Source organism: Pseudomyrmex gracilis, unplaced genomic scaffold, assembly GCF_002006095.1.
Source record: "Pseudomyrmex gracilis isolate BER0280 unplaced genomic scaffold, ASM200609v1 scaffold_420, whole genome shotgun sequence".
Classification (NCBI taxonomy): Eukaryota; Metazoa; Arthropoda; class Insecta; order Hymenoptera; family Formicidae; genus Pseudomyrmex; species Pseudomyrmex gracilis.
This window is the reverse complement of record NW_018021004.1, coordinates 51,707-67,989: the sequence shown is the minus strand read 5'-3', so window position 1 is coordinate 67,989 and position 16,283 is coordinate 51,707. Positions and strand designations below refer to the sequence as shown.

Here is a 16,283-nt window from a genome sequence, read left to right as displayed (position 1 = left end):
AACATTATTATATACCGTGTTATAAGAATCTTTAATTTTTTTTCTCACTGCGCTCTCTCTATCGAATATACGGTTGATTAGGTTTTTGCAAAAAATCCAAGTTTCCAAGGCGTCGCAAAAATCGTTTCGCGGTCCGAAATATCGGGAACGCAATCACATTCGGGTTCCCTCTCGAAATAGGCGACCTACAAAGGGCCTCTAGTTTCGCAACGCGCGTTCTCGAACTCTGAGCCAGAGCGTCGCTACACATATTGTGTACTTCTTGCTAAAAGCTTAGTCGACGTTTCGGCGATGAGAAATAAGCCGCGAAAATACGCACAATTAGAGTTTATTAGACAAACGCCGATCTATATATTCTCTCATCTCGTTATGTAACGGCGGACGCATAGGCTATACGCGCACGTGCGTTTTTTTTAAGGTTACTTGACTTCATAGACATATATGCGTGTCTATGCTTGACTTCTTATCGTTTGCCAGCAACCTTGTCAAGAATGCTACGTCAATTAAGATTCAAATTGATCGATCACTTGCGTCTCATTTGTTTTGCATCACGATGAAAACAGAATTATCGTTTCTACGCTTTAAAATCCGCATGACCCGAATCTTTCGCTTCTGTACGAGCATTACTTTCGATTTAATATTTAAATGCCGTGAGTATATCCCACATAATGGTTAATCTTAGATTGCAATATATTTTTATACCACGGCCATGTTTAAAAAAGAAAAATAGAGATGATGTCGCTTATGAAAAGAAATATGTGGCAAATCAATTGTGCGCTAATTATTTATGGATAAGATGGTTTGATATTATTATTTAATTTTTACAAAATTATTCTCTTAAATTATCTTTTGAAAGAGCTTTTGAAATTAAATTTATTCGACTAATGACTCGATCAGTAAGATTCGAGATTGGCCAAACTCCAACCGCTCAGGTTGCTGCTATTTTCCTCCACGACGGTCCATTCGACGGAGTTGTTCGGCAGCTTGCGTGTCAAAAAGAACGTTTTCCGAGTTTACAAGCAAATTGCGATCAGTGATATATCGCGACGAGAGTAGTACATACTATTCGCTCTGTTAGTAATCACTAAAAATAAAAAACCTGTGGGAATTGGCGACGTTTGACGTAAGATAAATGAAACCGTGCCGATTACGACATCGTTTCGCTACGTTTCCGCTCAACGATAAGGTGTTCGGTTCGTACGGTTTAATTATTTTCGATTGTCGCGAACAAAATAAATAACAGTTGTGGAATTATTTTTTACGTAATGACTCATTGCTCGATGGATATAGTTATGTCATATGTTCATTGATAAGGCCGAGACGTAGGTCATTGTCTCGGAGGCTAATTGTGCAACTTATTTGGCACGTTAGCTTCTCACTTTGGCGAACCGTCGCGGATCTCGCGAAAGCCGCGAAACGCTTATAGTTGTCGATGTGTGTTCAATGGATTGCCGCCAGTTCGGTTTTACGTAATTTACGAATTTTGAGATTGAATTTCTTGGAAACGGCAGAAATTAGAGTCGGTTGGCAGTGGTAAGAAGGTCCCTTAATGACAAAAGTGGAAGGACAGAGGCGGGTTCGGCCAACGCCGGATGTGAGATTATGTACTTAAGCATAAAGGAAGCGAGAAGGCCCAGGGGCCCGGCCAGGCTTAAAGGATTTCTCGAGAAACGCGAGGCTGTTCTCAGCAAATGGCGAAATGGTATGGTATTTGCTTGCAGTATTTTTTTCGCAGAGTTTTTTGCACATTTTGTTAACTGTTTTTCCTTTAGATCAACGGTTTTTTATATTTAAAAAACAGTCAATTAAGAAATAAATAAATGAAGTAAAGAATTACTTTATTAGCAAAATATATAAAACAGAAAGTAAAACTTTTGATAAAATATAAAATTATATCAAGAATTTTAATAATAAAGTCGGCGCAAAAAATTAAATAAAGGTATAATTAGATTATACAAACTTTTATTGTCATAAAATCAATTCAAAAATGTTTTTTTTTTTTTTTTCATCAAATAATCACACACACACATCGATGTAATCTGCAGTAGGTAACCATAGTAAATATATCGATAACTCCGGTCTGCAACACTTAACCTTCTTGTTACACGCGATTGCCAATATGTGGCAGCACGTGCTCTGTTGAGAAAAGTTTTGTCTTGATAAGTCAATTTTTTTCGATTTTCTGTTTTTGATGTTATTTGACAAGTTAAAATGGAGTATTTTAATTATCCAAAACGAGAAAGTGAAATTCTTGATGGACGAAGAGATACAAACATTTTTATAAAACGCGTAACAGAAATACATATACGTTTTGTACTTTAAATCGCTCTCTTCTGAAATTACGAAAATGTGACTTATCAAGTTCTTTCCTCGCGGTGTCTTCAAATGTTAGTATAAAAATAATTACGCGAAAACACTTTCATTCGGTACGAATGTGCAAAGATTGATTTGTCATTTATCATTTAGATAAGTTACGTTGGAAGAACGGTTCAATCCGCACGTTCTTAAAAACAATTACGTATCTTCCCGACGTGCCATATAATTCTATAATTCCCGGTTATAAATCTGCCGAGTTCTGCGATCTGGTTTCCACGATTCAATTCAAATGAAAGATTGTTAAGAAAATCCGTTGTTTTTATTAATGAAATCTGGGAAATTTTCGTGAAAAACGCGCGCGTCCGCATCAGCGTCTCGTTCATTTATATTGAGCAAAACACTCACGAGACGTTCTAATCTCCGCATCATCGCAATTATGTGCTAAACCGCGCGTGATAATTCGATGCAGCGGGATTATTATTTCCTCGTGGGTCATCTCTGTCTCACGAGCGAGAACAGCATCAAAAGTACAAAGTTCACGCAAACCGAGTCTCGTTTCCCCGGTGTGGCAGCATCACCAGTTGCAAAACTGCGCCGGCACTGCACAGATTGCACTTTTCTGCGAAAGAAGCACATTACATGGTTTTCTTAATCGACGCGTTCCTATTGCTATGGGATGTACGGGAATCTTTTGAGAAACACGTCAGGTTAGTACGATAAATTGCTTTTATCGTCGATCTGATTCGACTTGGCGATGTACTGCGCGCATTAACTATACATTCCGTGATTGTCATTTTTGCAACGATTGTAATGATTTATTTTTTTCCAAATTTTCGGGATAAAAAACTTAATGAACAATTCTTAGTTTAGTTAGTTTCAAATATTTTAGTGAATTTTATGTGTTTATTAATGTATGCAAAAACAGAAGAAAGTCAAGTAATTGCGACGTAACAATGTTTTCTCAACTTCTCGACAACAAATTTTGCTTCAAGGCTTTAAAAATTTTTTTTGGTTGAGTAGAAAACACTCTGTGGTCATATTCGAAACGTACATCTGTATATGTGCTCCGTGCAAAACGCATTGCTGATGCGCGTTCGTCTTTCCTCAAAGAGTTCCTTACTTGCGGTTAGCCGCGGATTCCTCTTAATATTCTTTTCTTATTGTGTTGCATGTGATTTTTTTTGTCATACCGGTCACGCGCGCTTATCTTACCTCCCGAGTAGTTGATTTTTATCGCGCGATGTATAATACAACGCGCACGATGGTTTTTTAATATCTTTATGGTGATGTGTATAAAAAAAGAAAAAGAATGTTTATGTATATAAGAATATATTTTTTATATTACCACTATGGGGCGTACATACTTGTTGTACATAAAAAACAATGAATAAGTAACAAGCAAAATTCATTGACGTATTATGTGCGAAATTTTGTGCTTCTCAAGTTCGCATCGTTGCATTTTCATAAACAATAAAATGCCGTGAATAATAATTATATTTATAATCACGCTTTTCTCCCGCGTTACTCTGTTCCTTCTTCTCCGTACGCGTTTTATGATACACGTTGTTACGTCAACACTATAATTAAATCACACTATGTATTATACCATCGAGAATTTACAATCGTGCGTCATAACGTTCTCTCGAATTGACGATGATAATTTTTTTGGGGCGTAAAAGTTTTTCCTTTTTTTTTAAAGGAAGACACGCGTAATGCGTGCAATTTTATCGCACGTGCTTCGAGCACGTACACGTATGAGACCGAATAACGCGTAACGTTCCCCGCACGCTCGAGTTTGCACGCGAGTCTAAAGCGGAACGGTGATTTATGGTGCGCGCAATACATAATGACGGCCTTCGCGGCGCTTAGTAACGCTGGATGCTGCGGCGATTGTTACAGATGTGTGCAGCGGTGAGGAATTGCCAGAGGTCGAGATAATCAGCTTGCTGGAAGAACAGATCCCGAGATATCGTCTTCGAGCCGACACCTTGACGGAGTTTCAAGGCAAGTTATTTTTGTTTCGACCGAATTTTTGACGCAAAATGTAGCGATTGTTATCAAAATTTTTATATTCTGAAATAATACAACTGTGTGCGAAGAACCATATCGCTGATAAATATATTTTGAGAGATAAGCTAATCAACATACCTAACAGATAAATATGTCTCGATGAAAATCATTTGTGTTTTATATCGATAATAAAAATATATCATTAGTGTGTCATTTCATATATATGTTTTATTAACGTTAAATGTTTACGACGTGGAATAAATTGATATGTGGCTCTTTATCGTTTTTGTGATCGATATGATTGAGAAAAAAATTAATAATATTGATGATTTAAACAGACAAAGAAAGCCCTGAAATGCGAGAGAGTGCAACTCGTTCGTCGGATCGAATTTCGTGCGCCTTAATTAAATGGAAGCCTGTCCAATGTATGTAGGATAAACTATGTAGGATAATATCTCGCAAACGACAACTTTGCGGAAATGACACTTTGTGTCGGCTTCTCTTCTTTACTCTCCAAGGGTTTCACATATTAATAATAAGCGTTTTACGAAATATTAATATTGCAAAATTATGTTAACGCCAAAGATGGATGTAATTAAATAGAAAAAAAACACAAATTGATATAATATCAATATAAATATATTTTAAGCACAAAAATAATTTGTGATATTAAAAACAGATTATAGTAGTAAAGTTCAATCGTATATCAAGGAAAATATAGAAAAAATTGAAATGGATTGTGTGGAAAAGGCCACACAAGTTATACGCGTATACAAAGAGTCTTGGTGTATTTGATTTATTCTGAAACTTAATATATATATCAGACGTTTCGATCCTTGTTGGGATCTTCTTCAGCAAATAAGACTTTGTATATAACTCGTATATGGTCTTTTTCAATCCATTTTAATTTTCAACAAGTACCAGTTAATGATAAAAAAATTGTTGAGGTGTAAAAAGAAAGTCGAGTTTATAACACTTGTACAGTTTTTTTTTTCCGTATGTGGCACAAGCCGAGTGATTAACTATCAACCATGGTGGACCCGTATCGCGTGTCTCAGCAATAAAAGCTAGAAGCCTCTAAAAAGATGCGTCTCTATATAGCAGGGTGTGCCCGCGCGGGAGCATAGAGCGCACGCGTGTCCACCAATTAGCTACAGTACATTTAGCCCGACTCTGTTTCACATCGACAAGCAATGGCGTTTTTGTTTCTCCCCCGTTCTTAGGGAACGCGGCGATTACCGCATTAATTAGCGCGATAATATATCGCTCCGGAATATAATGCACCCGCGTGTTTTATCGCGTAACATGCAGACCGTGAGGTGTTTAGCACAATTTTGCAATCTTTGTTCCAGCAGACGGACAGTCTAGATTGCCGAGAATTCGGAGCGCGCGGCGCAATTGAGCGAACGATGATGAAGCTCAGAGAAGCGAGACTTAAATGTTACCTCATATACTTTTTTTTTTCTATTTTTGCAGGGTACGAGAACGCCGATTGGTTTGTTCCGGCGCCCGCGCTCAAGGTAGAGGACGTCGATCTGAAACTATCGCCGGATCAGATCCGGGAGACTCTTAACTACTTCAGTAAGTACAATTTTCCATTGTTTCTTTCGCAAATCTTTTTTTTTTTTTGTATATTAAAACGCAGCGTGAGTTAAATAAATAATTCAAGTGGTAATGCAGAGAGGCCAGAAAAAGTTGACAAACGTTTTATTGCGCGAAAAAACAAAATTAATCTTTCCAACTCGGAGCTCGGTGAAAATAACTGATTTTGTGGTGCATCGTGCTTCTTTGATGCGCGCAGTTTTTCTCGCGATAGAAAGAAGAGTCCGCGCAGAAAAAAATTACAATGTTTTCAAATGTGCAAGATTCTTCGATTCGAACCGCGTTCTATTCACAATTTGACGTGCAATTACTACGTCTAATTGCTATGTCTTATCACTTGCAATTACAAACGTAATAGCACGGAGAATGGAAAAATACCGCAAGATCCGGAAATGTGGAAGTGATATTCGGTCGTTCACGTTGCAAATTAATGCAGCGAGCGCGCGCTCTAATATAATAATCTCTAAGCCATTTACAATAGAAAAACTCGTCGACGCTGCGCGCCGGTAGAGTGGCAATTGCGTTGCCTTTTGCTCGAGCGCGATTCCGCGATGCGTGGCGAGCAGAAATTGCGCGTATTGCGTAGAAGAAATCTATCCCTGTTAAACGAGATGGAAAAACGGCGAATTATCGCGTTCGTCAAGGCGTTGAAATGCCGTCGATTTACTTATACGACACGCTGCAACCGAATTCCACGACGACGAGATGAAGAAGAGAGAAGAATCATATACAGTTCAGGAAAACAATTTTCTCATACGAGCGGAAAATGACACGCTCGCGTTTCGCTGCGCGACAGCGCGTCTCGCGTGTTACTGATTAGCAATTTCTATATTTCCGAGCTGCGTATGTGGCATTGCTCGTTTTATTTTTATTACGTGCTCTAGATACCGCGCAAGAAACAACCGGACGATCGCATTGTACGTTGAAAATAAAATAACATTTAATGGCAAAAATTTAACATGTCGTGTTCATTCGGACGCTTGTTTTCTCCGAGATTTAAATCGTCCGAATAATCATCGAGAAATATCTTAGCATTCAATTTATTTTACATTTTCCGTGATATTCTTTTTAAGTATTAAATCCGTCAACGGAGCAATAATAATTCGGTTAATAACATCGCGACCTTTCAGTTTCTTTGTGGAACATCTTGATCCCCGGAAAGAAAACAATGCCTGTATATTTACACTGAATCGTTTCTTGCGACTATCGACAAATACGAGAGAACGGTATATCCAAGATGTACCAGTCTATTTAGTAATTGGCACGCGAAACCATCTCCTCTTCTTTCTTCTCTATATTCATTGAATCGCACGTTTTTTATCTTATCTCGCACGTCCATTTTCTATCAAGATTTAACTATAATGCATTTGTTATTGCCATGTATTGATAACAAACAGAATATTAGAGCAAATGCGAGTCGCAAAACACAAAATGTACAATATGTGATTTTTATTTAATGTAAAAACCCAATGACGGACGTTTTGAGATTTTCCTTTATTTAGTTTTTCTTCAGTGTGTAAGCAATAATAATTGAAATAATAATTAGTAGGTTGACTACTCGTTATGTGTGAAGCGTAACTCTGTTTAAATCACCAGAGAACAACCGAATCCACTTCACACCACAACAAAGTTCAATATGTTCTGCTCAAGAAAAATCTGCTAAAGAGAAAATCTAAAAAAAGGGATTGAAATGTTTGTATTGGTTTTTAAATTTAATAAAAAAACACATGTGTTTTGGCTTGCACCTAATACTCTTTCATCTTCTCACAATCTTATCCAATTGTTAGTAACTAATGTTCGTGTAGTGGTAACAATGTACAAAAAAAAGAGTGTATGAAAAAAGATCTAGATTGTATTAATAGAATTCACGTCAATTAAATTTTTTTTCTTGTGCAATTACCAGGACTCCGCACATTGTTCTTAACGAATGTAATTGCATATCAAATACAATGCGTATTGATTTGCGGTAAATGTACATTTAATGATACATTCTACTTTGAAATAAGCATCTATTTAGGAAGCGGCAGGTATAATACTAATTACCGGAGATTGCAGGGAAGACACGCTCGAAACTGATTAGATGCAGGCAAGAAGACACTCCGCATATTTATCTGTAGTAGCAAGTATATTTATCTGTAGTAGCAAGTTCATATCCTTTTCCACATTTATTATCTATTATTACTTAATTATCTATTGTTATTCATAAATCCGAACTACGTGATATTTTATATAGTAAAAAAAGATGTATGAAGAATGTTTTGATCACAAGATACAACGAGAAAACGAAAAAGAACATTTTATATAACATTTCATACTTAGATGTGTATAAATGTTTGTTCTTTTTAATTTCTCTTTCCAAAGTATCACCTTGCGGAGATATTAATTTGCGTATAATATATATTCGCGTTTTATATGCGAGTCGGTTCGCACGCCTCCGTTGAACGATTAAAAAAAAACGTCTTGGCACTCCCTACATCGCGGGTTTTAGTTGTTTTACTGTCGGAAGACCGTCCAATTTGTCCGGTTATTTACACAACTAATCACTGTTTTCCGTGTTATTGCACCTCAAAGTAATAATGAGAATTCTCTCACGAGGCGAACGGGGAGGAGATCGCACATTGTTGAGGCCGCGACGCATCCTCCGGCCGACACCGTTCCACTTCTCTCCAATTTTATTTTGCATATGCGCGCCGAGCTTACCTTTTCACCTTTTTTCCAACCGCGTGTGTAAAACGGTGAAACTTTAGGAAAGAATGATACGGCGGGCTGTTGTTTCTTTTTCTTTTTTTTTTTTTTCTTTTTTGTGGTTCTCACGACAATTCCCCCTTGTTCTTGCGACGTCGCGCGTGATTTCTCCATTCAACTTACGGTCGCATCCGACATAGTAGAAAGTGTTTGCAAGTTTGTCGTTTAATTGCGCGCTATCCAATCATTTGTCAGCTCGCGTCGTGTGTCCCAACGAGCGATTAGAGACGCCGCTTTTCTCATCAGCCGAAGAAACAAAGAAACCACAAACACATTGCGCCGATGTCGCGCGCTGGCAAAATTAAAAAAAACTCTTGTTTATCTATAGTTACAGTCATTGACGCTATTTAATCTGTTATTTGCATCGTTGAAACTCGTACAGATCGATTGTAGCTTCTTGTATCGAATGTTTTGATATTAGTAAAACAAGACTAATCTCTCTCTCTTTCCCAAGTAGTTTAACAATGAGAATGTTATGCATTTTTGAATATTGTGAATTTTAATGAAAGGCGTTGCGCACAACAAAGAGCATCGCTTTCTCAAAGAAATATCTTTCTGATCGTTCTCGTCGCTTATTCTGGAAATGTCGGACGCCCCACCTGCGCATTCACCCGATAATCAACAATCACACACAATTCGACAACGCTGATTCGCATTCCTCCTTTCGCTAGTCACGATTTATCATGCGCGAAATAATCTAAGGATTATCGTGCTTATCGTGTAAATCAACTTCGACATTTTATATAACAGACTTACCTCGAGCGTTTAAAATTAAAGATAACGTGATGTGTGTGGTTATTATTTGAAAGGCTGGAACGCGCTAAATGTCGCTCGAGATATCTGATGTAAATGAAGTGATCAACATATTTTAAAATTATAAAATGAAAACTATCTATAAACTATTTTTTTGCCACATAGAAAAATGCTACAGGAAAATATAAAATCTTTAAACAAAGATTTGAAGTTTATTAAAAAAAATAAATAGAGAAAAGTATGACGAGAAATGGTCAACAGACTCTGGCATAACCACTTTAAGTTAAAATAGAGTATAAACTGGATAATTTTTTTTTTAAGTATTATCAATCTCTAATTAATCGCGCGGACAAAATTTATGCGTCTCAATTTTTTGTATTTGAATTGCAGATTACGTATACATATATGTATATAGCCACATGTGTTTTCTCACCTAGAAAACTGTCACATTGTTTACTCACACAACAATCGAGTGCGCGCAGTGTATTATTGTGACACGTCAATCTTTTATCAGAGCTTACGGGGACTCGCGCATCTCTCAAACATGATCAACAACGAGCTTCCTCGTTATCGAGCTTTCTCGCTTGTCCCTACGGCGCGCGTTCATCGCACCCGGACCGGTCAGGAGCGGCTCCAGTCGCGTTCAGCCAATCACGTGGCGCGGCGCTTGAAACGCGCGCGCACTTCACTTCGTCCGCGCCACGCCGGCGGAAACTTCGTTCCGTTCGGTTCAGTCACGCTTGTGCAGCCGCGTGATTCGTTTCGTTGTTGATAATATTGTGCGCGTTTATCCGCCGCGCGCTCGTTCGTCAGTTACACGCGTCACGCGCCCGTTTCGCGAAATTAAGCGCGCGGCGGTCGTCACGAACCGCGATCCGTCATCTGACTCACACGAAGACGTTTTTGTCGCAGCGATTGTTCGGTTTACGCCACTGTGCCTAGTACGTTGAGCATGCGCGACCTAAGCCGCAGCGCGAAGCAGTTGCCGCCCGGATTCTGCAAGATTCGGAAGGATCTCTCCGAGGATCTTTTTCTTTTGGGTGCGCGCAATAACGTCGACACGCGATTAGACAACGTTGACATCGCGATTTCCATCTAGCGGCGTTATCAACACGCTTAAATCGAAATCGTTCATCTCGATCGTGTGAATCCCCCCCCGAACTTTGCCCGATCCTCCTAGGTTAGGTCATTTCCGGAGCAGCTAAAAGTTTAGCCGCTTACAGATCGAATCCACTCTCTTCTATGTGCGTTGTACATATGTAGCTCTGTATGTATGTATATATGTATGTACGTATATATGTATGCGCTATCTTTGTACAAAAATGAATTGTCACGCTAAGAAATTGTGGCGCATGCTCGCTATGCATTCGCGCGATATCGGGAACAGAATGTAAAAGAATGTCACAAGGTGTGTTGACATAGTCCATTTACGATCGACGTGATAATTGTGTAGAGAGACGGAAAAGACGTTCGAGAACTCGTGTCTTGATGAAGAGAAATTCGATATATTGACAGTTTTTTATCTACTCTCTGTACAATTTTATTTATTAACATTTAGACGACCGACATTTTTTCATTGAAATAATATATTTTTTTCTCAAAAATTCACGTATATCAAGAACACACACGTTGGTATAAAGGTTGACCTTTAGACGGCCGACATTTTTTCATTTTGAAATAGTATATTTTTTTTTTGTCAAAACTTCATGTATATTAAGAACATACACGTTGCGTGAAATCTCGAGGTTTGTATGAAGCCCCAAAAGGGGCTTTTGCGATTGTCTAAAGATTAATATACATCCTAATATCGTCTATTTATCAAAAAATTGTACATAAATTACAAAGTAATGACACCACTTTTAAAATGACAGTCGTTTATATAAATATCTTATCATAAGAATTCACTCTATCGGAAAAAGTAATTTATATGAAACAATTTTTATCCTTGTACTAAAATTATACTAGACTGTTGAACATAGTGTCCCTAATAATCCCTAATAATTACATTATGGTATTTAAAAAACGTTGAGTATAAAAAAAATGCCTGAATGTTTTTATTCACTTCTGTTTTTTGATCATTAAATGTTGTTACACTTAAGAAGGCTCAGAAAAGAGATATACTGTTTTACATTTTTAATAATAATAAAAAATTACTATAGTATTAATAATTATCGTCATTAACAAAAATAAATTCTTCATAATGAAAAATTAGGTATGGGTGATTTATACTATATGACTCGCTTAAGAAGTTGTGGAGAGATTGAGTTACTGATTACAGGATAATGACCTTCGTAATGTCTCTGAAAATATATGCGAAGGAAGAGAAGACGCAACGAGCGCATCTTTCACTCGCATAGCGCGATACAGTTCTCTGCGCGCGAAGTGTGCGGCTCTATTTCTGTTCTGTGTCTTTCTCGCAGAGCTCCAAAAGGGTGGCCTTGAATATCTCGAGGAGAGTGACACACCTAACCCCGCAAGTAGACCTGGTCTTTCTAGAGAGAGAGAGAAAGAAAAAAAAATAAAACCGTGTATTTCGTGCGGCAACTCGCGCGATTTGCGATTTTTCCTTATTTCTCGCACGGCAGTATTTATTAATAGAACCGCGATTGATCCGCTTGCGTAGAGCAGTCGCTAGACGCTTGAATAATAATTTCATTCGCGTCAGCGACCACGACGAAAAGTTAATTACCGTTACGCAAAAAGAGTTCGCTGCCTTCTGCCGGCGATGCTACACGCAATTATTAACATTGCACACGTCTCGATATATCGATTCATGTCATGTTCGAATCGAGAGAAGTTTTGTTTGTTTCCTCTTCAACAGCCTAATTCATTTTCAGCTTTTGACCTTCATTCACAGAGAACCGAAACTAATTGAACTGTATCTCTACACGTGTATCGATAAGCGTTGAATTGTTTTTTTTCCTGATATATCGGTTAAATAAGTTCACGCTATCTTCGCCGAAGAAAGAAACTGTATATATTTACATTCTTATTATGTTATCACGCACGCGTTTACTGAAAATAAACGCGACTTATTACATCGCTTTTCGTGGTTGCAATCAGAAGAATATTCCTATATATTTCTAAATTAATATTTATAGTTCGTTTGTTCTTCGCGCTTTGTTTTGTATCAATTATTTTGAGAAGCATCTCGTTTATTAAGAAAAACGTCTTTAATTGGATCTAGTTATCGACGAGCTCGATCACACTTTCTATTATCTCTGTTTGCATGATATTCTGTAACTACTGAGCAACTACAATTAAAAAAAAGTATTTGCGCTACACATTTTATCACACTTTATGTTTAAAAGTGCCTCTATTGTTTGCTAATGCTTGCTGCGACACGCGCTTAGTCACGACGAGACTTTTTCGTCGTGTGCGAGATTTTTACCAGCTCTTATCGTTGTTTATTCGCATTACTTTTAAACTGTGTGAGATCGTTATCGGCTAATTCGATTCTTTCCCCGATCGAAAGTTTTACGTTCGATAATTGCAACGCGATAAAAAGCAGCTACAAGTTCTTTGTTGATGTTGTCATTTGCACTTTTTAAAAATAAATATTTTTGCATCTCTAACGTTCTAATCAATTTAATTCTTTATTATCAAAAACTAAATCAAAAACTAAAAATTAAATAAATATAATTTAGTAATTTAATTTTGCTTGGAAACATATTCAATTTGATGATATTTCTATGATGTTGTTAGTCCGTAACTATTCAGTATTTGAAACTATTTTTATATAAAAATGCCGTTGGATTGCATCGTTCGCCTCACTGCGTAGTGAATGAGTTTTCTCCGTCGCGTATGTATTCGCATCGCGTTTGCGAGTTCATAGCAGACTGAAGGATGATTGCCAATTTCATTTGCCGCGTTAGTCTGACTTGAAGTTTTTCGCTCAAATTGTTGCTTGTGGACAATTATTGCGTAATGAGATGCGACGATAACGATCAGAGCAAATTAACAACGTATCGTTTATGATAATTAACTCGATCTGTATAGTATCCCGTGACAAAAGTCCGGACAATGTCGATGACTGTTTCAGCAATGAACGTTTTCATCATGTTACGTTTTCACCGATCGTTTTCATCATATCGATCGATTTAAGCGTCCGTCCTCGCGCGAAAGCGGATTCGTTTTTATCTTTTCTCCCTTCGTGCTTTCTCTTTATTATTCGCCGGATTCTGAATTTCGCGCACGGCAACAGTGAAATCGACTTCGAGGAAACGAAATTTACCACCCGAAAATTATACGCGCGTGCGTGCTTCGCGGCGAAAGCGTCAACTTGAGACGATTTCGTCGATCGATCGTTCGCGGATCGAAATTATCGCGAAAGAAAATCGCTCGCGATATACACAATATGGTTCGTTACCGATATATACGCGCGAAGATTCTCCTCAGAATTGTACTTTTTCAAGATCCGTTCACACACATACACACACACACACACACAGAACTCGGTTACTTTCACGAATCTCAAATGAGATCATTCTTTGATCATTTTATGGCTTGTGTATTGCGCAATTCGACACTTTCGACGAGTGTGTACGTGTGATACTAATTATAACATGAAGATTCATTCTGTGTAGTTTTGTTTTGGTTTGTTTTTTTTGTTTTTTTTTTTTTTGTTTTTTTTGTTTTTTTAGATAGATTTCTCTTGAATTCCGAAAATCGGCCTTGAAAAAAAAAAAAATCGTTTGCTCTCGTTTCCAGACCGATCATTTCCGGCGATCGTTCCGAATCTTGATGCATTTCGCGCGAGCGCTGATTAGTTGATTACTTGATCAGTGACAATATATATATATTTCTGATTAAGCCGCGAGCGATGTTCCGTTTTGATAAGCTCGAAATCTGCTTCCTTCTATACGTTCGCCTCGCAACATCGACAGAAACCCTTCATTTTTCACCTACTTACACTTCGATACCGTTGAAGTAACACTGAGCGATCATAACGATCGCGCAGCATGTTATTCAATACATGAACAACGTGAAATTTGATTTCGCCATATAAATTGCATTACAAACGATTGTGAAAAAACCTTCCTACGTGTTACACGGGGAGCCGAGATGTTATTCGTCCTCTCTCTCCGCCAACTTCCGAGTTATATCGGGCCTTTATTATCGATTAGGTTCTGATATTGTTTATCGATTTATTGCTTTAACAAATGTTTTTATTCACGTTTACACACCAATGACCAATGAGTTGATTTTTTTTTTTTAATACTTTTTTTACGTTGAATTTGCAATTTTTTTCGAAGCTTTAATTATATTTGCAATTGCTTATCGAGTAAAAACTTTCTGCTTTAATTATTCCAAAGTTCAGTTATTTCCGTAATTCAACAGCAGTATTTTGTAAACATGTAATTTAACACAACAAAATTATACGATGCGTGTATATTGACAGATAAGTTTTAATATTTCGCGCTTTCTCTCGAGAAACAAGTTTCTTTTACTTGCAATTAGATGTAACGTTATCGAGGAACATAATTTGTTTACTTTTAATATTCCGCGAGAACGATCTCGCAATGAATCGTATGTTACTTCCTGATTTACGATCGAGCTGAACGACTTTCGTCGACGATGAAAACGCAAGAAACGTATTGGCACGGACCAATTTAATGAGGAAAGTGCGATTTCCATCTTGCGCAGATAGATTCCGGAGATTGGATAGTTTCTCACGTGTTGTCTCAAAAGTGATGTCGCTTCTTTCGAGAGATAAAGATAATATACGTACGTAAATTTGTGGAAACGCGCAATGACATCAATCGAGAAACAATAAACGTTTTCCCTCGACAAATGATCTATGTTATCAAGTCAAGAGAAAAAAATCACGTGTCAAGTTTACCGATCGAATTGCTAAAACATTAGAAGCGATAGTTTAGTGTGAATGTAAAAATACAAACTGTAAATGACGAACTTCTAAAAAAACAAGGTGTAAGAAACTTGTGTGTATGTGTGTGTGTGTGTGTGTGTGTGTGTGCGCGCGCGCGTTAGTGATTTGTTTTCTAAATATTTATTATTTTAATTCTTGGATGTAAATATTTTTAACGACACCGCAACATTGAAGAGAAAATCCGCTGAAGAAACCGAACAGTACAAAGAAGATAGAAAGTAAAATAATTACACAAAACGGCTCGATCTAAAGGAGCTTTCAGCTTCTGAACTCTCAATCCGCCCGCGAGCACAGGGTCATGTGAATGTCATGAAGAGGTCGATTCCCTTTCGCACGGGCGGCGATGCGTCTTCTCTGCCCTCGTCTTTTTCTTGTCAAGATGAACCTACTACTCCGTCGACTTCGCGAGAGAGAAACATCGGCTCCATCATCACCCACCGCGACTCAATCTTTGACAGCATCGCGTTGGACGTTTCGTACGCCGGTCTCATGTCCGAGACCGATCTCGTCGACTCTGCGGTCAATCGAACGAGACAGAACGTTTTGTCGCGACAAGATGCGTCTGATTCGCCGTTGTTCTGGGAGGATATCGGTGTCGTCGAGTATCTCGAGAGGAAACTCGGTCCGCCGGACGAAAGCACACCGGAAGAACGTGTCGAAACGCTCCGCGAGATCCTGGCCGAGAGAACAGAAATACACGAAGGCGATGGCAGTCTCTCGGACTTTTTGTTCCACGTCGCGCGAACCAAGCACGGCAAGATCTACATTAGAGTTATTCGAACTCTGCTATTGAACAGAGGTAAATTAGTTGTTAAGCTTTTTGATGCAATATTAGTTACTAAGACATTTTTACGTCGGAGACTGTTTGCTCTTGAACAAGTGCAAGTTTATTTATAGACGTGCAAATACTGGATCTATATTCAGTAACTATCTCCGTTTGATCTCATTAACGGTGGAAAAAAAACAT

At 38.0% G+C, this 16,283-nt stretch overlaps 1 protein-coding gene across 4 annotated transcripts in view; it reads left to right on the top strand.

The window, feature by feature from the left end:
* Positions 1-16,283, top strand: part of LOC109860589 (trafficking kinesin-binding protein milt) — a 34,883-nt gene that overhangs the window by 4,203 nt on the left and 14,397 nt on the right. Inside the window, exons 1-3 of one of the 4 annotated variants that reach the window (XM_020439795.1) lie at positions 1,593-1,702; positions 4,216-4,320; positions 5,803-5,907. In XM_020439795.1, the coding sequence (XP_020295384.1) occupies positions 1,603-1,702; positions 4,216-4,320; positions 5,803-5,907 (310 nt within the window). In that variant the 5' untranslated portion in view covers positions 1,593-1,602. Of the gene's footprint in view, positions 1-1,592; positions 1,703-2,903; positions 3,024-4,215; positions 4,321-5,802; positions 5,908-15,399; positions 16,116-16,283 lie in introns of those variants that run through there. The other 3 variants (XM_020439796.1, XM_020439793.1, XM_020439794.1) reach the window with 3 other exon arrangements.